This window comes from Neodiprion fabricii, chromosome 3, assembly GCF_021155785.1.
Source record: "Neodiprion fabricii isolate iyNeoFabr1 chromosome 3, iyNeoFabr1.1, whole genome shotgun sequence".
NCBI classification, from domain to species: domain Eukaryota; kingdom Metazoa; phylum Arthropoda; class Insecta; order Hymenoptera; family Diprionidae; genus Neodiprion; species Neodiprion fabricii.
Genome location: NC_060241.1, coordinates 37,745,047 through 37,770,075, shown reverse-complemented (window position 1 = coordinate 37,770,075; position 25,029 = coordinate 37,745,047). Strand labels below are relative to the sequence as shown.

The 25,029-nt window shown below is 44.9% G+C and overlaps 1 protein-coding gene across 1 annotated transcript in view; it reads left to right on the top strand.

Moving 5' to 3' along the window:
- Nucleotides 1-25,029, top strand: part of LOC124179225 — a 309,079-nt gene that overhangs the window by 57,793 nt on the left and 226,257 nt on the right. Inside the window, exon 4 of the mRNA XM_046563427.1 lies at nucleotides 21,356-21,494. Coding sequence (XP_046419383.1) covers nucleotides 21,356-21,494 — 139 coding nt within the window. The remainder of the gene's footprint in view (nucleotides 1-21,355; nucleotides 21,495-25,029) is intronic.

The window sequence follows — 25,029 nt, the reverse complement described above, 5'->3', positions numbered from 1 at the left end:
TCGAGAATCCGGATTCCTTCGGATTCCGCACGATAATCAGCCGGCACATTCGATCATTCGAAATCCCAACCCTAAGCCGAGTTTTGGAAAGCACTGCTTTCAGGGCGATAGGTGAGGAGGTAGCTGATCCGCTCCTGCAGAGGAAGATGCACTCGATCTTGGGCCCCGTAAATTATGTTAACGACTCTCCTTACGTCACCAGCAGATGTATTAAAGCGCAGTAATGGGACTTTGAAGCGCAGCAGCAGGAGCACGCGCCGCTTTGACAGCGCTTTACTTATAGGTCAGGCGGTTTACGACCAAAAACGGTCGCGCCTTTTTCGCTCGTTTTACCTTTCCTTTCCCCCGTCCGTCGCCCCCTCTTGTTCCTGTGCATTCGAATCGAGCCTCGGGAGGTGCATGCGAGCATGATCAAGTGCCTCCTCCTCCTCCTTCTTCTTCTTATTCTCTCTTTGAAATAAAAGTTAATCGGCGTGCGTGCAATGTCTCGGCTCCGAGTACGGGGACTAAATTTATTTGTATGGTGCCGAGGCCGGGCCATGCAGCTTCGACCGCCGTGCAGAATCTCAGGCATCTCTTTGAACTTGCTACGCGCGAGCTTACAAAAGCATATTTTCTCCACTCGCATTATGTTTGATATACCGGTCGTCGGGCGAGGCTGGAACAGTAGAAACCGGAAAGGCGATGATTCCATGATTGTTCCGAATCGATCACTTTTCGAAGAAATCTCAGTGCTACTTCGTCGATCAGCATCAATGGATTTTGGAATTTTTTTAAATACTTTTAAACTGGTTCAGAACATGTCACAAATAATTATCCCATGCCCGGTAATCCGATGTTGTAAGAGCGAATGAGGAGTCTAGAGTATTATTCGGTGAGCATTTGTTTACGAGAAAGCTCATTGAGTTACTTGAAGCACAAGAATTTAATGAATCCCTTTGACACGCAGCTTAGACCCTGCGCTTCGTTTATTTCTTCCCTGCTCCTTGAACTACCTCCTTAGCTGTATTCTATGGAACTAACTATGTCATAGATGAATACGAGGTTGGCTGTTGAGGTAGTTCCTTCTTAATAAAGAAGATTGTGAAGAATGCTGCGACTAGGTTTTTTCACTTTACTTCTTCTTCTTCTTTTTCTGTTTCTGTCTCGCAGTAAGGCGAAGGAGAGAAAACCACAGTTTCACACATTAATTCGGCCCTGCGTCAGGGGTTTTGGAAAATTGTTGTAACAGATTTAACGCGAGGTATTATACGAGCTTTCTCGGAATATCAGAGGCACGGAAACAGACCCGCGTCTTTCGCCCAGGGGAAAACCACAAACCTGACCCTTTGCCCGAAGCCACGCGCTTTGCCTAAGGTAAATAAATTCTAAATTCGAACATACTCGTACCCACCTACATACCTCATACCTCGCCAGCAGTTTACTCGTGCTGCTGTCACTGGCAAGACTCACGGTTCACTGGATTCATGGAAAAATAGTATATCTTCAAGATTTATCATTCCGTACATCTCCATCTCGTGTTGGGTTTGGGAATGCGTAGGGTGGACGGCACGTTTTTGTCGTTTGTCTACCAGCGAGTAAAATGGTCATCGAATTCGTAGGTACTCAGAGTCATTAATAGCACGTTAGTAAAATGTTATTCACGGATTTACTGGATTTATGCATTTTTTATTCCTTTCGTATTTTGTAACGGCTGTTGTTCTGTTTTTCCAACCGTAGGCCAGACATCTTTTTACAAGAATACGTAATCGGCGTTATCGATCTGTGCGCAATGATTCTTGTTTACGAAAGCTGTCGCTGATTTTCTGGTAGAGCGAAAAATTTCGAAACGATTATCCAGCAGAATTGTTTTCACTAAAACTCGTGTCAATTTATCCAGTTTCAATTTGTTCAAAGCAACTGCGTAGAATATTTCTCAACGTAACAATTGAAAAAAAGAGAACTCAGTGTAAGCCGTATGATGCTTACAATTTCCCCTTCGTCCCGGTACAAAATCACGAAAATCGACTAAGAAATGTACATTGTACATATTACTCGTCAAAATACGAGCCACAGGACAACGGGTCCCGAGTAATTATAACTGCACGACGAAATTTACGTGCATTCGTATCCGATTGTTCTCACAATTGGTCTCATTGTTTCATTGTCAAAAGCTTGTTTCGGGGAAGGGGCTGTGCCTCAATCGACATTGAAACAGGATAGGGGAACATCAATTCACACCTTCGTCAAAACTGCGATGGAATAAAAAAAGGAAAGAAAAGAAACTCCCCCCCCCCCAAAAAAAAACCCGAGTTTTTCCCTGGCGTACAATATCAAGAGTTCCTCAAAGTCTACCTGTCGCACGCGTCTGCTTATCGAAACGGAAAATTTAACCATGGTGTGAAATGATTTGGCTCGCTTGTACAACGTGGGAGAAAGAAAAGGTGCAGTGAATCATTTTTTTCGTCCTCGGTATTATTCGCGAATAATTCCTCGGTTTCAGGCACGAGTGCCATAAGAGAGGGGGGAAATTTAACGAGCCAAACCTCGACGCGGTATCGGTGACTACAAAATTTTTTGTAAGGTACGCAATCGACGACAGCATACCGAAAAATTTGACGTTACTCTGAAAGTTGCTGAAATTTATCTTCGTATCACTGGTTAGGATTATTAATTTTTCACACAAACTGTGTGACTAGTAGATTACAAATTATGGTGGAAAATTATCACCCTTAGACCTTTTCGCATTTGAATTCAATACCAATTAATGCATGGGAGGAATGTTTCTTTTTTCAAAAGTATATACATTTTTTAATACAGAACAACATTTCTTTTCATTCACGAAAGTGGCGAACCAGCATTCATAAATACAGTATTGAATTGACGGATTGTAATTTCGTGACGAAGAAAAGCTCGGTCGAAGCTCCGTCTTTCTGAAAGAACTGAAATTATGCGGTTCGTCACTCTGCCACAGCTTGCGCAGGCGGCAAATCCGTAGGAATCTGTCTTATCGACCTCAATTTTCATCCCTTGCTCGACCGACGGGGGTTTCGACCTGGTGGTGGAAACGCGAACCGAGCTGTCGAGGCCTTCGAACTAGTTCGAGGATATTTCGAGGGCTGGCGCCACCCTGATGCAGGACTCATTTCCTCCCTTAACCACCTAACAAGCCGGGAAAAATGTTACCAACCCTCGGATTGCCTTTTCCAACTAGGATACTGGTTTTTGTATTTCGCCTTACACAGTTTTCTTTTAAAATGTTTTTCCGAGCATTAATACAAATCTCAGGTTACTCAAATCAGTTATTCGATGATTTTGAGGCCATCAATTAATTCTATTCAATTCTCAAAATGTTCAAGTCTGGTTACAGGTACTTACAATTGGCAGACTGTCTTGCAAACACATGTAGAAATCATTGAAACCTAGTTCAGCAACTGATTTGACATTCATTTACTGTTTCTCGGCTTTTCTTCCGACATTTTCAGTTCGCATTCTGTTATATGTCGAGTCATCCTTTGCAGGCATCAGTATCCATGCGCATTTACGTTGATATCAAGGTCTACGGAAGACGGTAATTCATGTCCCAATATGACGAGCAACCGTTAGTTCAATGCGTGTTTCCTGTCGACATGGGTGACTTTTCCACGATAAAAAAACCGCACCGATGTACCGCCTGCACAAAACTGTGTATCCTTAATTCAAATTCAACTCAAGTACGAGCGGCCCTTTCCGAAGTTGGTTGATCACCTCCCGTTTATTACACGACGGCGGAACAACTTTACTATCCAATAAATTAGTTTAACCGTAAAGCTAGCGCATAAATTTGCCGCGGTTCGTCCAGAGTTAAATGAATAGAGCCGTCTGTCTCTCGCTTATTGTCTCATTCGCTTGTTAAGCCCTCGGGAATAGACAATCGTGCATGAAAACTGACGAACGAACAAATGGATACATATTGCTCGTTCACTCGATTCATGACAACTAATCTACGGTTGTTATTTCAATGGGATTTTAATTTGATTCGTTGTATTCAATCTTTCCGCTCGCAAGCAGTTCGCGTTAATTTACATCACACCGAAGAGTCAATCACATCCAAATCCTAAGGTAGAACTTTAGGTTCGTTCTATCATTTCACTGAACGGTTTGACTGGCAGAAAGTTGTTCTCCACCATCCTTAGTTATCCTCAATAGTGGCGAACTATAGCGCACTGGCACCAAATGTCGGACAATGCTTGGCATTATACAGTTGGCAAGATGTGTTTCACTTTGGTAGCCACACTTACATCCCACCCTCTCCAATTCTCAAGATTTAATCAACCCAACCAGTCATGACATTGATTCTGTCCAGTTACCATACAGCTCCTTCTATTCCGGACTATATTTAGAACCAGTGGTCAATCCACGCGGAGCTGGATCGTCCCTTTGTCGGCTAAAGTGGGAGCCGCTCCGAAATGCAGGAGCGTCGTGGAAATTTGGAGGGTTCGAGGTAAGGTCGCGTAGAATGAGGACCCGGGATTCCGTACACTTAGAGAAAATGAAGCTGCGTTCGATCGCCTGGCGCCGGCAATCGACATTTCAATTGGCCATTATAATTGAAATTGAGCTATTAAGAGCGTTCACGACCCATTGGCTTCTCCTCCCTCCTTCTACCATGGTTGCCCACGCGGGCTGATTCCCTTAGTACCGGCCTACGTACTTACTTAGATATCCGCCCAACTTGAGGTCTAAATTGGTTCGGTCTCTCAACTTGTCCGTTGCCAACGGAGTATTCTTGATGAAATTCGGTAGTAGGTAGCCGAATAATCGATGTGTGCCAAGGAACTCATTGATTATTAAGTACAGCTCGAATCCACAATCTACATAAATTCTACATTTTTTTCGAAAACTTTCGATGCAGTTGTGGTTCCTCTCCATAATTCTACGATAATATTACTATCCTTGCATAAATTAATACTTCACTATAGTTTTCAAAGCGCTCGCCGTTGCAGAGTGAAACGTTCTCCTGATTAATAATTGAGATTATGTATCTAAATTCCGGAAGAGTGGATTATTGTTGTTGGAAGCAGCAGCGGTTCAAGTTTCCGTGAGATTCTTGAAAAGTTTCCAACAAACAACTTTCAAGACACGTGATTTCAAACTCGAAACTTTTTATCGTATACCAATTATTTTTACACCAGCTCTTCCCACCTACACTTCAATATCTCATCCTCTTCTACCAAGTATTATTTTCTGATACACTCTTCCAACTACGTGCATCCGAATATTACTCGTCTTCCTTTCGTCGTTGCAGCGTAATAATCCGTCCAAGGACTTCGGCGCTCCGAGACGTCTCTATCCCAATAATCGACCGATCATGCGGTATTGCACCAGAGAAAAGATGTCTCATAATCCGTATCCGAATACATGCAGCTCGGTAAATCGGCAGAAATATTTAGTTAGAGAGGCTTTTCGAAATCGTGAAACTACCACGAGCAGGTTAGCCACGCTGGATTGTAGCTACCTTGTTACGACAGGTGGTAAGTGCAGTGGCATTGCGATACTCGTGTTGACCGAAATGCTGGAGAAGATGGACCGCAGCTTGTGAACATGTACGACTTGTAACGCATAACGTATCGCAACGTACCTATAGGCAAGGCTTGTTACTGCGCAGCGTATCAGTGCCCAGTGGCGTGCACCGTGTCCGTTCCATTAATTACAACGGGGGTGACATTGACTGATGCGACCGTCACATGTCAGCTGGTGACCAGGTATGGGGAAATGTACCCACGAAATACTGAAATACTGGAATCTCGAGCTCTGGGGCTGATATTATAGGTGCCACTGAAGTAATCATATTAACGAGGACACCTCACATTCCAACCACCTCTCTTCTCTCTCAACCTCTTTCGTGTCACTTGAGATTATTTTTGACGGATGGCTTTGAACGATGTGATCACTATCGAAATTGAAGAAATGTGCAACAGCTGCAGAAATCAATTGTTACCCTTCATCGACTATCTTAGCCTTGAACATGGCGATCCTCATTAAAATAAAATAATACGATACATTTGAGAGAACTCGCGGTAGTCGAGTAAAGTTTAGTGCCATTGTATTTTTATGAGTTGAGCACGAGGTCAAGGGATGTGATCAATGACACAGAAACGATTGCAATGGGAATGTGTGCAACAATGTGCCGTGTGCTTGACGTTTATGCGAAACGTTGTTGTTTTACGAATGCGTATCTGTTATGTCAAACAACCAGAATGCGATGTGGAAAGGGGATGGAAGTGCGCGCGATGGCTGTCGGAGAAATGGAAGGGAAAGGCCAAAACGAAACGCATCAAATTAAATATGGACGAAATTAATGGCCCTTTGCCCCCTTCTCTCTTTTCCTCCGGATAATCACTCTTTGTCATCGGTCACGAGAGGGCACGCGATGTGAAATAACCGAAATTCATTAGAAATTCGCTGGTGTCAACTATGGACGTGACAGCTATAGAGCCTTTCTTTAATTAGGGATCATCGCCGGAATGTGCACCGTCGTAATTGGCTGTCACTGACCAAACAGAGAATTATTCCCCATGGCAGAAGCCGGTTCGATTCCATTTTTCGAAACAATCAACATTAATCCGGCCGTCATTTTACACCCGCACTTCCAACGCCCAAATACTATAGGACTGTCATTTCGTGTATGACCAGTATTGAACGTGATTGATTTCCAATTGAAAGTGTAAGCTCTTCCAAATTGGCACCCTGTCCGTCAAGCCCAAAATTCGTGAGTTCAGATGGGACTGCGTGCTTTGGCTCTGTTTGTCAGTCGAATTAAAAGGGGTTTCCTGATTTCTTTTTTTCATCCAGGAAAATGTATGCACGGGGCAAGCACGAGACAAAATCACTCCATTTTTTACAGAAGCACGAAGGTTGCGATCGCTACGTGATTATCCAGTTATCTCGACCAACCAGCAGGCAATCAGGATATCCGGCCGGCGGCGTGTGCATAGGGTTGGTACCAAACGTGGATCGAAAGAGGGTCGAGCTCCTTGAAGTTGGAGTGATGATTATGGCCGGTGGTCGAGCGCAGTTACCAACCAATTAGCTACTCTAAAATGCTTCCATCTAATCAAGTCGTTATGAGTAATTATCAGAGTCCATACCTTGCATGCTTTCATTTTTCTCCAGATACGAAAATGATTAGGTACCATTCCAAGTCCGTACATTGAATCTATACCTTTTTTAAATTATAACAGATTGTTGGAACCTGGGAAAATGTACGAACGTCTGTACAACGATTGCTTATGCTTGCACTTGGCGATGATTAGGGTCTGTAGCGTAGTAAATGTACCTCCGTGTTACCCGGTGCCCTTTAATCGATACAGTTACACTTCGGGCTCTACCGGCCATCTAATGACTCTATGTAACGACACGACCGTACCTGTCATGTTAGCGGTATGATCCTGCTGGGTTCTAGACTCCAGAGTAAACTGACGCACAAATTGCTCTCTGCAGGCTACGCAGTGCATTCACTCCGCGACGATAAGGTGATGAAAACTATCTCAGTACCATAAGTTTGACTTCCTTAAGCAGCAGCATGTGTGCAACCATCACCGATACTTATTAACCTCGTAGGGCAGTACCTGACAATTTTTGCGATTATTTTAGTACCGTTGTTTGATTTTGGCAGTACAATTGGTATGAAGCAATCGCAGTCATCTTTTACTTCGCAAAAATCAAGTACATCCAGTGATTACGGTTCTAGTTGAGCTGCCCGAAGGTGCTAGGAAATCTTAATTACTTTTAATTGATCGAGTGGCAAGATGAGATTCAAACAAGCGGCTGTATCTTCGGCCTGATAGCTCTTGGTGTAGTGGCTTGACAAGCAATTAACTAAATATCGTATCGTAAAATATCTACTGAAGGCTATTAAGCCCCTGCTCATGTATAATCACCGCATGGTGGATACATAATCATCAATTACGTGAAATTTATGACTCTAGCTGACAGACAATTTTCTTTAAGCGATACCCTATTGTCCGGTAATATCGTCTGTTGATTTGTTGTTGAGAAATGAACGGAAGCAAAAGGCTTCTCTTGATACGAAAAAATCTGAAATGGAGTGAAAGTCGCGCTTATCGCGGTGTGGCGCACGTTATGGACAAGAATGTACACACAGCGATAACCTCGACGTCACGTTCCGGATTGAAAGTAATGCAAAGATCTATTAGCCAACAATTTGACATTTGAAATGCATCAGATAAGATGGGTGTGATCCACAATGTGCCCATAGAGTCAGCCACAACCTCCTCGATTCTCATGTTCCTTCAACGTGCACTCTGTACCCTTTATTCCGGATGACAGAGGTTCGAGGTTTCACAACCTTCGATGACGGGGGATGAGAACAAGCTCGCGGAGACGAAAGACTCGCCCGAGTTATCGGCAGGGCCATCATTTTTCATTGTCAATCCGAAACGTGACTTCGCTTTGCCAGACGCTTAGCTTAGCTCAGCTTCGATCTCGCCCGGCAACTCATTCGTAATATTTTGATAGTTTCTCTGAAGATTTTCTCCACTCCTTCGTCCTTGTTTCTGCACGTATTTTCGAACCTCGTCCCTGAACTTTTTCGACACCTACCACGGCTGAAACAGTTCATAGTCAGAAAAAAGGTCAAGCAAAGTTATGACCCGAAATGTCACACACTCGATATACTCACGACATACTCGATATACGTCCCAAGACACCGTGGAACGGTGACCTTTCCTCGACAAGGGAGCCGACTTGATTCGATAACCTGGAACGAGCCTGAGGTCGGATGTCGCGGATCGAAGTCCTCGTCATTTCGGCGCTCCGTTATTTACGAGGGTTAATCTTCGGAGGGACTGCCGTTTGGATCTGGTTCGTCGTAGAATTTACGCTCGGAGGATCTGAGGTCGTGTTTAATCACGGAAGATCGCCTCCTAAAAGATCCTTGGGGAGGCTGCGCGGCTACATTCGGTCAGTGGGTCAGAAAGGCGTTTCTTCCAACCGCCTACGCCTTCGCCTTCATCTTGGATCAATGTCCTCTTATTTTTCCTCCCAGCCACTCTTCGGGCTCACCGGAAAGTTTACGCTCGGAAAAGCAAGCTTTTCGTTAATCGCAGCTCACAGCTGCCTCACCGAACATTGAAAGCGTTTTGGGATGAAAAAAAATAAAACTCTGTCGAGGTCAGAAAGACACGCGCACGTTTGGTCAATGGGATCAGAGAAAAATATCTCATTCAATGTATACTCACAAGACTGTTCGACGGAAAATCGTTGATGGAGATACTTCAGATTTCAGAAGTGGATTTGTTCTTTCAGACAGAATCAGCGTCCTTGCGTCAAAAGAAGACATCCAACCCGAGTAGAGCTTTCGAAACGTGCATCCTTTTCACAATGAATCACAGTGTGCTTCAAATATTTCCCAAGCTTCTTATTTGATTATCTAATGTCCGGTTCTTATCGTGGCTTGCGTTGAAAATGACGACAAAGTAATAGAAAGGGGTAAATCACGAGCGTGGGGTTCAAAGGTGTGGATAACTGCAGTAAAAGTAAACGGGTACATCTAATTGGAACGCCACCTAAGGCGTTACTACTGAGATCATTAATATCGAAAACGGATCACGAGCTGGTCGTTGTTTCTAGCACCGACAAGACACCGGAGTTATTAAAGTGGATCTATCAAGCCTCGTTGCTTTCGAAATCAGTAACATATATCGATATACGGCCTCGGTATCTTATACCTTCTATCTTGTGCAAGTTATCTACTACCTGATCATAAGTACTTGAAATCGTTTGACTACTCCTTCTCCATCTCAGCACGTGAATCAAGTAACACAGGACTTCAAATTTACCGAGCAAATAAGCAGAATATTTTAAGGGGGGAAAGCTAAATGTATGATAGCCGATTTTCAGTGTCGCTGATGCTTGTCTAACAATAAGAAGGAGAATTCATAAGTTGGTCGAAGGTGGAGAACTGCCCATTAGATTTGAGAATTTTTTTAGTTCCGATAAATTATCTTCAGAGTAAAGGTGAAAAAAAACTACAGGTTACCGAAGAAGTATCCATAACTCCTGCGGTATCGTTTCGAATAAAAGAGGCGACATTGGAATACCATCAAATCTGCATGAGCATAGCTTTCAGCCCAGCTCAAGTTTTATCATTTTTATATCTCGACCTAGTTTCGGTAAATCCTCGTGCACACATACACCGCAACGATGGGTACGATTCTCAGGCGACAAAACCCGCAAATCGTTTCCACGCGCATTTACCAGAACCTCGGGGGCTATATATTCGCATATATCTAATATATTTTATCAACGAGCAAAAAATTCGCGGTTTCGGTATCGTTCACAATAGAACCAACGACCCGGACTGCCGTGTGTCGCCACTGCGGAGGAAAGCGCGAGAGGCGCGTGAGAGGAGGAAAGGCGAGAATCCACTCTCGTCCCGCGGCTCGGCGCGGCGAGCAGTGTCCGGCAGATATCGGTTCCCATAACCGTAACGGTGGGGCGTATCTTTGTTCGGATGATGCCAAGCATCTAGCGGAATGTATTGTACCCACGATGACAAATCACGCTTCAGCACGCCCCCGGCTCCTTATCCATCAACATCACCGAGGACCGAACGGTCATACGCGCTCCTCTCGCGGCCTCTGGGCATCGATTTTATCCAACGATGATAGAGAGACGGATAGACGAGCTGATCCTTGACCGACCACGCTTACGAAGCAGGTTGCCAGTTGGATTCTAAACGAATGTTCCACACAAAATTTGCGCAACACTTTCCGCGGGAACTCAAACAAAGTCAATAATCTTCGAAGCTTGGGTGAATCTTCGAGCGAAGGAGCATCTGCAATTAGCGCTGCTCTCTGCATCCTTGCTTTTACTTAGGCTTTGAATAGTCGCTTCAACTAGCCTACACGAATCCCTGCTGCGCTGACACGACGCACGTGCGCTTCCTCTCGAACTCTCCGTCACTTTCTCTGATGATCCTTAAGACGCTCGCGTATCTGAAAACGATCTTCTATGTAAAACATATCCCGTTCTTCTTGACGATTGTATGCATATTTTTTCTTGACATTAGGTGGTCAAAATCCAATATGTTGCAGATTTTGATCATCGTCGTCTTTGAATATTTCTTTTTTATTCGTTTGACGGGTTCAGTCGAAGTCGGAACCTGACCAGACTCAGTGATCGTACTTGAATTCATCGATTGCCTATGACACCTAGAATTTTAATTCGGAAAACCAGCTGGAAATGAAATATCACTGTAAGTATTGACTGGCCATGAGAAACCGGAAGTCCGATTAATTTCTAATCCCAGCTGCAGCCGAGCTAGAGGATCGTATATCACGCGGCTTATTAATACTTCGGATAATCGGTGGCTACAGTGTGAAATAAAATACTCAATATTTTATCGAAGCTCAAGAGTTGCATCAGTGTGTAGGGAGGTCGAGTCCGACATTCGATACCCAGTGGATTTGGAATGTAAGAATGGTTGGAAGTGGCAAAAATTCAACAGAATATAGAAACGCAATCGGACCTGATCATAACGACGGAGATGCTGTAATAACGCGTTCCGTAAACTTTGACCTACGAGTATGGGAGCAGCTTCGACTTCCCAAAGTGGTCGCGTGGTAAACAAAGAACGGACTGTCCGTTTAATAGTTCTTGCGAAAGGTGGAAGCAGGAAACAGGATGGGCGAAGCTCGACTCATCAAAAAAGTCGAGTCGAGGGTTCCTGATCAGAGATAAAACGCCCGCGCTTGGTTCAAACGCGGTATCCATTTCCGCCGAGTTCCCGAGGCTGAAGCTATCATAAAACATAATTAACGCCCCTGTACCGTGCATGGATTCACACCTTTATGAATGGGCAATAAAGGCCCCGGGTGGGGGATTAAGTCGAAGAAATTCCTACCGATCCTACGAGAGGAGGAAAGGAGACGGAGAGTCGATCCTGCGCCAGGTTACCCGACGCTTTATCTACGCACGAGTGTTTTATGAGGGACTTTATGAAAATGTTCGCGGCGGGCGGTAAGGCGCTAGGATTCCTGGGTGGCTGGGATGCGGTCCGGGAAAACGGGCCCGTAATACGTAGGTGCGGAAGGTGATACCTTCTCTTGAGCAACAGTGACAGTGCGCAGGTTCTGAGGAGCCGAGGGATAAAGGATCATGAGTTGCGGGACAATGGAGGAAGTCCTAGCGATATTACGGAATAAATTTATATATTATACGTAATGTGTTTCAGGACCCCTGCACGGGCACCTTCGTTGTAGGTGTCGACGATTTTTCCGAAACCCCGTTTATGTGCTTCGTCGTCGATTGTGTATTCGTCGTACGCCGTTATACCGTTATTATAGCTTCCGCGTCCACGTGTGTGTCTTAAGCGACGCGCCTGACCTGCACACCTGATCGTCGATCTTTATTCATGTCGATTAAAAGGCACTTAAATTTTCAAGGTGCGTAGATTCGAGTCGGTCAGGCTGTTGAGAGGTGTTGTAAGATGGGGGAGAAGAGCGTGCTTCGAACGTAGTACTCAAAATTGATGAAACCCTAATGGACGATACCGCGTCTGTAATGTCAGGTGTAATCGGGTCAGATGTGTAAGATAGGACGATGTTTGCAGTAAAGGATTGTCAATTTTTTCTATCATTAATGCAGCTTTTGCTGTAAAAAGATTCCAATACATCAAAAAAATAAGCTTGAAACAACGAAGAATGACGAATTCAAGACAGTGATCGGAGCGAGGATTCTTCGCTACTGCGATATCATATTTTAGAAAGAATGGAAAACGAGGGGGAGCTTAACTCCCAGGAGGTTTCTTATAGATTCCAGCAGCGATATTCTCGAAGTGTAGTATAAGTGGGGCACGTTTCAGCTGCTGCCTAGTCTGCAGCAGAGTATTCTAGCAGCATGTATCTGCGGAGATCACATCCAGCAGGTTCGAGGCTCGAAGCTCGGGACGAACCGCATCCATATTCATCGATTGTTTACGAGCTAACCCATAAAAAGCTCCGTGTAACCCATGCAGGCACAGGGAATATTTTTCGTAAATTAATTCCGGGGCACGATTTCTATCAATCAATGACGCGATCACTTTGCCTGAAGTTTTATCTGACGCTACGGATGAAAAAGAAAGCTTCACGAAAAGAATTATTTGGTCAGATGGAGGAAATTGAAAAATTTATTCCAAGGCCAGTCGAGGTTCGGCTTCAAAATCAATTGCAATCACAATCCAGAAAAAAACATTCTTCAGCTACTGAAGAATCCCAGTTAACCATGTATTTTTCAAATATCTTCTCACCGACATTTTTCACTTCTCAAGCTACTGCAATAATGGACCAGATCCTAATTTCAGCGGTACATGCGATGTTAGATACCGATAAAATCATTACCGTACATTTTCCCAGATCTCGAAACAGGATTGGCAAAAGTACAGAGAACCTCAATTAAGTGGAAACATTTTTTACAACGGTAAAAGTCGTGGAGCCCGAAGATGCCTGATGAATCCTGGTGGATCTCATAGCGATCGGCGAGCCATCGAGGTTTATGGAAATTTGGACACTCCCGACGCCACTGCAGGACAAGACAACGCACTTATCGGTCGAGAGGGAGCCGAAAGGAGCGATTTGAGCGCTCCAGGGTTCGAAGGGGAAGAGGCTGAAAGGAGGATGTATCCGTAGACGAGTAGGCGCAGACATTTATTGTTTGTCGAAGCGCGACGACATCCTCTTTAAGAAACGTAGGACCGGCCGTGTAGACTGCGAGTTTCAGTAACGATTTATCTCCCCTCGCCGACGGTTTCATCCAATTTTTAACAAATTTTATCTCGTCTTTACCCCCGTTTTTCATCTTCTGACCATTCGGTTTGATCCTGTTGATCGATTTCGAATGCCCAGCTACCAAAGGTTCCCAATTTTATTTTCCCCTGAACGTCAGGACCAAGTGAATCGTCAGCGATTTTCAGTTTATTTTACATCCAAAGGTTCGTACAGAACTTGACGAAATAGCGGAGCTAGTTGTTGTTACAGCAAAATTTATAATTACCTCAACTATGAGGGTATTAAAGATGGCGGAGAGTAGCTTCAATTCACTGAATTAACACCATCTTAACCAAACAACTACGCACCTATCGAAATAATGGATTTTGACAGCTCCCCTTCGACGGAAGGGACATTCCGTAGCATCCAGTGCGTTAAAGTGTCGATAAAATTACGTTATACAGGACGTGTGTGTAGCTCCGAGACGCTCGTCGAGATACCGGGACGCGACCCCAGCCGGTTTCGCAAACGCCTCCAGTAACAACACCCTCATTGCATACGAATATAAGTGTATTATCATAATATTAACCGGAGGGTTCGTTTCTCCACCGCTCGTTCTATACTCATAAGCATGAATTCACCAAGGGGAATATGGAATTCACTGCACATGCGATTTCCTCCTGGCTTGGTCCGACTGTCACCAGCGAAGATGAAAGCCTTCGGAGATACGAGACGAATCCAGGAGATCGGAATGAAGGAGGGCACGTTAACATCCTGAATTTTTCATCAAGTTGCACTGATCGAGAACACGGTCCAAGGACATTCTACTCTCCAAGTCCATTGTTTTATTAGTTTTAAACTTTCCACTGCTCCGAAAGGTGTAGATTAAATTTGACCAAATCTGATAGTAAAATCGTATCTACGTTGAGTATAGTTCACTATGCGTAGAGAGCGGTGAAACAGCGGCGGGTTAATCAAGATCATCGCAACTAATTAGACACGATTGCTCGGTTCACATTGAACTGTATCTAATCCGGCAATCGAGAACCTGCAGCAACGTTGCCGTAAAGCCGATGCATGTACGGTAGATGCCGGTGATCCAGCAGGTAGTGTATGGGTATCTCTGATATAGAAGTTGGACAATCAGATAACCATGCGAACCATAACGTCGTTATCGGTCTCATCTCCCGGGCTTTTGTCGACGAGGTTCAAGACAAAAAGGACCGACGACTCATACAACCCGTTTGTGTAGATCGGCCCTCGACGTACTCGAAGATGAGTTTTAATCCCCGATAACGAGGTCGCGGCGCGCGAATGGTTCGCATTCACTCTGCGCCACGGGATCAAACGATGCTGCGGTTCACGCCGAGGGATTTCTGCAATTAAACGTCTTGGGGTGGTTTCGCTTTGTGCGCGGACTTCGCCACCGAAAAATCGCCACTCTACAGTCACTGCGTGGTTGTAAAAGTATCGCCGTGAATTCAGTACCGAACAAGTATCGAGACCACATCGGTGACCCTGTTCCACGAGGTTTTCCGAACCTCGAGAGCTGACGACTATCATTTGGCCAGCGATGATTGGGTAATACCGATACTGTAGTTCTTCCTCATCACCTGCGTCTTCTTTTCTTGTATGCGCCAAAGGATTCGGAGTGGATCCGATGACAAGGAGAGCCGAAAGCCAAACGCAGGCTGCCTCTCGTCTGTCGTTCGACGCGTCTCGTCGTTCCTTCTGTCCTCGGACGGGTCCATTTGTAAGAGAAGAGCCGACGACGGAACTGCGGCAAGTGCTGGAAGGCAGAGATGGCGCGGGATGGAGGAGAGGAGAAGAGAACTGAGACAACGAAGCTCTCCATGCGAGCCCGGAGCCAGTTCGTTGGGTTCTCAGAAAGGGAAACTTGCAGGCGATGCGTCGCTCGTTTCAGTGCTGGACCAATGCGCCGCTGCGTCGCCACAGCTCGTTGCCATTAAAGATGCAGCGATGCGAGATACAAAATTGTGTCCCGATACTCTGCTAATAGAACATAAACCAGGGTGCAGTTCCTCTTTGTTCCCGTTCGCCAGTTCGATGCGCGAGGAGCTTTCCTGACGGACTCGCGGAGCTCGATCTACAACAACCGCGATTCACTGACCGACTGATCGCTGAGTCGGAAAATTTAGCTGGAAAAATAATAATCTTGTCGATGGGATGGTTCCTGATTTCAGATACCGATCAGGCATTCCATGGTCCTTCGAGTTTCCTTACACACGTCGTTGTCTCGATGGAAAGGCCGAGGTGTCGTTCCGAGCATTCTCAGCGAGATTCCTGATCTCTCAATAGAGATACCAGATCTTGATACTACACGAACGATAAATCCCTGAAAACAATTTTCTAGTAGAGAAAAAAAAAAAAAAGAAAAGGGAGGGAAAGAAAGCGATCGCGGCATGTCGCCGCGTGCTCGGCACTTGTACAGACCGGATAACCGTCGATATATTATCCGAACGTGATGAACATATGTGGTCAGGCGGGGGAATTTAAACGAGGAAAGATTTATCATAACAACTTTATGCTCTGATTTATCGAAGTTCGGCAGGATTTGATAATTTCACACTTGGTTGCAGAGAGATTCGCGATTCATCGCCGTTTTCTGCGAGTGCAAGAGCCGCGGTGGCGAAAATCGAAGGCCATTAGGTTAGCCTCGGTTAGACGGTAGCCCAGTTTTTAGTTTAGTTGGCCGCTCGAGGAGAACAATGGGCCCACAAATCACTGGGGAGCCACCTAAATCTCTGCGGTAAACGCCCGGGGAACGCCGACTGTGTGGAGCGGAGCGCGTCGGGCGAAATCCAGCAGTGTGCAGACTGACCAAGTCGGGGGATTATACGAGTACGTATTATAACAATGCGTCGAGGAGTCGCGGATGACTCGAAGAACTCCGGTCTTTCAATTTCGAAATATGCGACTCCCGCAAATTGAATAAAGTGGCGAACGCTGCGAAGTCGCTTGCCAAGTCCAACAGCTGCGAAAGCTATCCACGTTTTTTATGCCTGAATTTATGGACGAGCTTCGCAAGCACGCTCCGCAGTCTCTGGATGTAACGAGGAGATAACGGATCGTGGATCCAATAAAAGGCGATCCTTCTCTTCCGTCTCTCTACCTGCGCGTCGCGTCGTCGGCTCGATATCGGTAATAAGGTGAGCCTCTGATGGAAATTACAAGCGTCAAGTGCATCGAGGAGACGCGTTACGGGTGCGGGAAAAGGAGGATCAGGAAGGGAAGTCGAGCATAGGGTATAATTTCACACCGCTGCTGCACTTAACCGTTACGACTTCATCTGGCTCGTTATCGTCGTATCAAACGACACCGAGCCTCGCGTCACAGCTGCGTGTCATTTTCCTTTTTCCACCTTCTCCTCTTATACTACGCATTTCTTTCTTTTCTTTTACTTTTTCTTCGCCGTTTTCTTCTCGGGAGGGGATTTTCCCTTTCTCTCTATTCCCCCTTTTTTCACCCAGCTACCGTAGCCACTTTTCTCTCAGACCATTAAACGTCTTTCGGCGATGTTCAATTTTTACGAGCCGACCAACCCTGCACGCTGCCGACGTGCTTTCTTTTGTTGCGAAACTATATTACCCGAGCAATAAACCACAGCGAGCTGAAGTAGGACCATAAGCCTTTTGATTCAAGATAAATTTCCTACAAACGATACTTCACGCTCCTTCGTAACTGAAAGACGTAAAAAAAAAAAAAATCTGTAGAACCAGATTCTGGGATGTTCGAACCCACGTTTATCAATTATGAGCATAGTCGTTCCGAATTTTATACCACACCTTCACATATTTTCGGTTTCATTTTATTTCTCATATCAATAAAACGTTCAGTTTGTTTTTCCTATTTTGTTTTTTTTTTTTAGTCTATTTCACTTCAGAAAGAATCCATTCCAATTAAGTACGACGCTTTTTCAGACCCCATCAAAGTTATGGATCATTAAATCGCGTCTTTAGGATACATTTATCGCAATCTCACGGCGTCAGCATCATTCCTATTATTCTCTGCAATTCTCTCGACCTCAAAACTCGGTTCACCCGATCTTGTCACGCCGGCAAAAGGTTGCCGCATCCAGTTCGCGACCGGTAAAACTCGAGGCAGGATCATTAACCGGCGTGAAACGGCACGTAAACGGCTTATAAACTCAATAAAGAAGAGCTCGAAGAGCGCGGGGCCTATGAACCACGGTAAGTCCGTCGTAAAGCTACCGTCCGCCTCAAATTACTTTATGACGAGCCGAGTAAAGTATGCCCGCGGATTGTTATTCGGTAGCCTTCGCGGACAAGTCTCTCAATTCGCAGTTGATAAAATTCTCATTTCAAATTTCGCGCGACCGGATAAGTTCGCAACCGTTCGAATTTCCGCTAGTTCCGAGTCATTTTAACCAACTGGTGAAGAAAGGCGATTTAGCGCTTTCACTCGTTCACAGGAGAACTTCTCTGACGCCTGTCAATCCGTTCAGCTGATGCCGTAGGATCCTGAAAACCAGGGGATGGGGAGGGAGAAGAAGCGGAGGTATTTTGGTGTGTATGGACGGCGCGTCGACGGGCTGTGAAAACTGTTTAAACCGCCGAAAGATAAACGAGCAGGTTTTACGGAGGCGAGATATCACGCGAGCTGAGACGGTGTTTTAACACGCCGAACACGCACGGAAAGATCCGCGAGTATTTCTTTCTTCGTTTCGTTATTCCTTCCTCTTCTTATTCCTCGTCTTCTTCTCTCCCGACTATGGCGTACGTCGTAAATAAATACGGCTAGTAATGAGGAGCCGAAAATACCGCGTCGGTAACGAGCTCGGACGATATTTCATGGACCGCTCCAGAGATGGACGAAAACCCGTGGGGGGATGCCCACAATTCATTCACCCTGTCCGGGGATCGAACTCGCTGACCACGTGGACCGGGAGCTCACCTCCGATCGGCCCTTCGGATTTTATTACCCCGCGGACGATAAACTTCGTAATTTAGCGTCCTCCGCAGGCCTCGCCGGTACCTGACCACGCTTTTGCCCGGTCCCAGGATCCCAGGTATATCCACACGCATCTGCTTCACGGCCTATCCACCTACCTGCCAGGATCTCGCGTCCTTTGACCTCTGGAAGTGATCCTGGCTTGGTGGTGCTTTCTTCGATTTCTTCGATTTCTTCGATTTCTTCCATTTCTGTTTCTTTTCTCTCGACGCGAGCATCGGTTCCTAATTTCTCGATCGACTCTTGAACGAATATGGAAACTAGAGTTTGAATCTGGAACTGGCAGCTGGTAATTAGACTCAGAAATAATGATTCTTGCTGGCTAACCTCGTTCGTTTTGTTTTCGCGCAAAGTGAAGAAAAACGACCGTACTTCGAGTGAAGAAAGAGTTGAGGGGGTCAAGATTTGCGTCGTTGAACCATGGGCGAGAAACGGCGTTAAACGTTTAACATTGTGTTCCACTCGGGCGTGGGAGTTAATGACACGTGAGTTTGAACCCCTCCCTGCAGTGGAAGGAGTGCCGACCAGATTGCCTTCGCCTTGGCTTCCACTGTGGTTTGTAAAAGAGTCGGATACGTACCCAGTATTTACTTCTACTATACCTCCGTGTTGCCGCTTTTGAGGAGTGGGTTTAAGGAATATTCAGGAAATGGTAAATAGGAATTTTATTTACTGTATAGACAATAATTCATGATCGGGAAAAATCGGAGGAGTAAAAATGCCTGTCTCGTATCGCCGGAGTTGGTGGCAATGACATTTCTCTCTCTCTCTCCCTCTCTCTGGATCGTCAGGTTGAATTCCGAGGATGCTTTTCAAGCTTGGTTTCTGAGTGGCCCTGACCGCTTTGAATAACGAAATAAACGAACGAAGGTACGAATGCCCGAATGAATGAATGGATGAATGAACGAATGAACGAATGAATGAACGGACCAATGAGCCGAGCATGGCGCCGAGTGGCGTGATTTATTCTTCGCCGAGCGCAGAGGCCAGCAGCTGGCTTTGAAACGGTGACCTAGGTGTTTGAATGCGAAACACAAAACAGCTTGGTAATAATTTAAACCGACGAACCTAAGCTAACATTTGCCGAATGGTAGCCAGCCCGGGTTGGACACAAGTCATAACAAACTTCAGTCGTAATTAACTCGTGACAAACAGCCTTCATAACCTGACCGTACGTAAAATTGGCCGTTAGACGGCGAACCGTTTTCTCGCCGTTTGTGTGCGCTCAATGCGAGCCAACGAATCCTTAGCTCGACCATTTCAATGACGGTATGATATTATTATAACTTGAAAGGACAGAGAGAAGAAGAATTTTAATTTAATCCACTAAATCACACGGCAAAATGTTATTCGTTAACTACTCGAAGAAGAAGTTCAGTCCAAAGGTTTATTCCGACGTTCTTAATTTAATTTTACAATGGAGATAGAAATCAGTGACTGTTGCCGTAAATGGTGAGGTAGGTTAAAAGTTTATACAGCTTGTAAAGTATGATTGTCCGAAAAAAGGAATACACCAAGAGTTGAAATACGAGCAGCCTGCCCTCCTTCTGCGATGAGAATAATCGCCCGTGAATACGAGGTTCAATTATGTTTAGAATAACCATTGCATCTCGAGGCACGCTCTTCTCCTCTGAAACAGTCCGACTCTGGCTGCTGTGTAATCAAAGTCTGATTATAGGAGAGTAATTCCGAATAATTTAGACGCAATCACGCGCATATACGCTTCGCTTATTCCCATCGCGTAGCCACAAAAGGCAGAGCGAACTGCGTATTCCGTGGAAAATATGATGCATGGTACGGTGGATTATTACGCAACGGGTGTCTCGTACAGCTGTTTTTCAGAATATGTTTCGACCTTTCGCGAAACAAAATTCCGAACTGAATACGACGAAGTGCTTGAAATTTATATTCAAAATGAAAAAATTACAAAGGTGAGGGGATCAAGAATTAAACCGAAAGAGTTTCGTCCATGGATAATTAGTCAGAATGAAGAAGCTGCAGAAACTGTATCATCCTAGAATTTTTTAACGGAATTATAAATAATTGAAAAACAATTTTACTGGGAAATGATTTGGCATGGCGTTATTTCTTTCGCATCAATTACTTGATCCGTTTGAAGCGCATCTCCCATAAAATCGGAAGCGAGAATTTTTACGATTTCCGGGGGTCGCCGTCTCGTTCCTCGTTTGTCCCGAGGCTCCCGAAATCTTATCTCTTTGAGGATTATGACAGGCGTATATGGCAAACGAGTAGTTTCCCGGTCCCTCGCGACTCCTTCTCAAGATCCGCAGGATGGGGCCACGAATTTGCCCGGGGCGAACGCAACTGCGTCTCTTCGGCGTTCCAAAAACGGGGGAAACTTGACGGGGAATATCCCGCACCGCAATCGGGATCTATTATTGATAACACCGCCGGCAGCGAGGCGAACCGATCGTCTCGGAATCGCTGCGATTTAGCCGAATAAACCCGCGGGAAGCGGCGAAAATGAATCCCGCAAAACGATGGCTAATGATCTGTGAACGAAAATCGCTCTTCTCTTGATGGTGAGAAAAACAAGGATCTCACAGTGTACATGTGTATAAGTATAGTATTTTTTGGATGGTACAAAGTTTTTTTGCTTTCACCTGTTTCAGAAATAACGCGAATGTCGTTCCAATTGCCACGGTTTCGATCCAGAAGAAAGAGCCGCAGGAAACGATCGCCAGAATCGCAAAACGCTATCTGGACGACAACATGCAGCAAGCATGGATAAACCCTCGACTAATTTCGATGGTGAGTCAGAACTGACAAATTTGCAATTCTTTTCTTCTTGTTCTTGACTTTTTTGTCACGTGACTTGGTGAGTATTCTTACCACCATATTTTATATCCATTTTTTTGTATAGTTAGAGAACTTTGAAAACATATTTCTTCGCGACTTTTTGCTATTTCCGATAGCCTACCAACAGGTTTTCAATACTCGAGAGTAATCATTGCGACACAATGTAAATTATTATTGTTAGAAACAAATTGATTGAAAGAAATCGTAGAAATTGAAGGAATAATTCATTTCAGAGAAAGTTACCCCTTTGAACATATACATATTTTATATAAATTAGAAGTTATTGGGGTTGCTGATTACGAATCTGAAATCGTATTTCAAAAATTCAACATGGCGGATCCAATATGGCGGAGGAAAATTTTAAATTCCATCGTATCCGAAGAAAAAACTCTGTCCAGGGATTTTCGGGGCTACTGATTACGAATCTGAAATTAGATTTTGCAAATTCAGTACGGCTAATCTAATCTGCAGCCGAGAAAACCCCGCATAAAGTATTTTTTAACCGCATTCGATCAAATTTGAAATCTTCGCCCGCCATATTGGATCCATCAACTTAAATTGTTTAAATCTGTTTTCAGATTCGTAATCAGTAACCTCAAAAACCATAGAATACTAACTTGTTGTAAAAGTTGCCTTGGCCCAATAAAGCATGTGATTCAAAGGGTTAAGACGCGAAACTCCGTCTCTTTTATTCAATCTTCGAAGTTCGTATCTTGCGAGTACACGATAGCATTGCTTCTCCGGCAAGGACGGACAATTAACATAATAGAAATCTCATTTCGACGTGAAACGGTGCGCCTGGATAATTCGGAGTAGCGGATCTAAGCAAGCGTGAGTCCTTGCGTCATTCGGAATTGAAGGCTAATCGTGTAGGCCAGCTGCATCGAGAGTAAGAACTCCAGTTTCTTCTCTTCAAAATTTCGAAACGTGGTATCCATGTACGCGTGGAACAAAAAATTGATTGAATTTCGACAGTGAGAGAGGACGAACAGAATTCCATTTCCAAACAAGCTTGCGAGCCGGTGGATGTATTTCGTCATCTGTTAAGGTACCCCGTCGCTTCAGCTGCACTGGGATTGACGTAGCGACGCGTAGCGTCGCCATCTCATTGAAAAATTCTCACAATACGTGCAGGATCGCGGTGAAGAATTCCGAAAGAACGTCGTGACGGTGCGGTAAATTCCATCTTTCACTTCGTCTTCGCATTTTCTTTCATTTCTACCTCGTGCAGGAGGTTCAGATTTAAGCAAGGGATGAAACGCGGGTTAAAATCTAGCAAATTATTGTTAATTAGACGTCTGTGTGGCCCCGTTTCGAAGCTTGGTTCCGGGGGAACTATTTGGCGATGACGTCTCACGTCCGCAGCACCGTGAAGATTTCAGCCCCGCAGCATCTGGCGTAGCTCGTCTGACGTGAGACTGACGTAGAGAGATAAAGAGAGGGAGAGTAGAGAATTGTAGTTCTCGAGAGTTTCCCACCGACCCGCCTTATCGTTATAATAACGGGTTAAATTAGCCTAAGATTTCGCAACCGTCTACGGTATTCGTAATACCCATAAAGCATTTGCCAGACCCGGCAGTTCTTCCGATTATTTCCCTGCAGCGGTTCCGTAATTCCTTCTTCGACTCGAGGAAATCCTCCGCGAGACGTGAAATGGGAGATCTTCCACACGAATAACAAAAACGTTCGGCTATGCAAATGGCGTCAGCCAGACAATCAATCGCTGCAAAGGGGTCAGGATCCTCCGAGTTTTCCAGCGGGCTTTCGATACATGCATACATGCATAGATCCCGCTTTGAAAAATGATAAATCAAGTGGAAATAAAATTCGAATGAATTTCTTCCGGGTGTTCTTCCCGTATTTTTACTTGAAAGAATCGACGATTTGCCGAGGAAAACCGCGGGAAACGTTCGCATAAAATTTGCCACCGCTCGGTGATATGATAAACAGCCCGAATGACAGGGACCTCCTTCCCGACCCTCACACTCACTCAAGTTAATCACGTCAGACAGCCCTCTGATTAAACCGCACCCCTCGCCTCCGCCTCCGCTTTCTTCACCCTCGCGGCATTCTCCTATACCCACTTCTCATCCATCCCTTATTATTAGAAGCAAATACCCCGGTTGCACCGTGTCGAGGAGTCAAGAGTGTGCTTTGATAATTGTCGGAAATTTTTCACCCTCAAGTTTTGTATATTATATTATATTAAACGGCGATGAGAGGTGAGGCCAAGCTTGCGTTTCACGTTTCGATCTTATCGCCCTCGACGAGTTGACTCCGTGTAATTTCCAAAGTTTTCGGCTGTTTTTCGATTCTTTTTCACGATGTACATCACAAACGATCCGACCTGAGTTCACCACGCTGTTTTGCTCCATATTGCAAGACCCCCATAATTACCCAGGCATTATACCGGTTCAAGGACGTCACAATAGTTGCGTAACAGCGTAGTAACGGAAGGTGGACGTTAGACGGATGATCGGAGAGCGTAACGTCAGTGTACGGATTTATGCCTTGGGCATGGTCGGTTGAATGGATCTAGTTTCGTCTATTATCAGAGGGTATCGATCGAACCGAACAATCACTGGCTCACCGTGTCTGGACTCTCTAATTCCATTCAATCAACCGAGTTTCGTATCATGTCGAAAGGTAGAGGCTGCAATCTGCGCGTGTGATGTTGAGATATGTGCGGATTACACGCTTGACAAGTGTTCGGGAAACCGCATCGCGAATCCAGCGTTTTCTTTCCGGATGTGCAACGAATGGAGGGGATTTATATAATAGTGGAATGATAAATCAAGTGGAAGTGAGGTACGTAGCTAAGGTCACGCGGTGAGCGAAACAGCCAACTATGGCAATTATACACACATACATACTTGTGTGTATTCATATATATATGTAGGTATATGTGTGAACTCGGGGTCAGACGCGAGAATAACGAGTTCACGCACCGTTAGCGCAACTCGGCGTATAACGTAGGTACAACGCATTGCGTAACGCGTAGGCAACCTGTCTCTGGTGATTACTGCCTCAGCTGCTGCTCCTGCTCCTGCTTAGACTAACAGCCCCCCTCCTTGGATATAATGAAATAACGAACCCGTGTCTGGCTGTCCTTACGGAACCGTGGACGAAAGATTACCTGGCTGCTCGTTGCGTTTGTCTGCTCGTAATGACCCGCGATCCCATTTTGGAATAATGGAATTCAATGCCTGATCATTATGCGCTTGAAATATTTCACTTTAAACACCGGTCATCGGTTGCACCTGCAACTATCGATGGAATTTTTCTGAACGTTTAGATTCATACTTTGGAATTTGTGGAGTTAATCTGACGAACAAACATTCGCTACTGCGGTAGATGAGCGATGAGGTCGAATATGTGTAAAAAAAAAAAACTGTTCTCTTCTAAACAGATTCAACAGTTCGATTTAGGTATAAAAATACGCCTGTTAAAATTAGAGCTCTTAATATTAACGTTATTAACATTAACA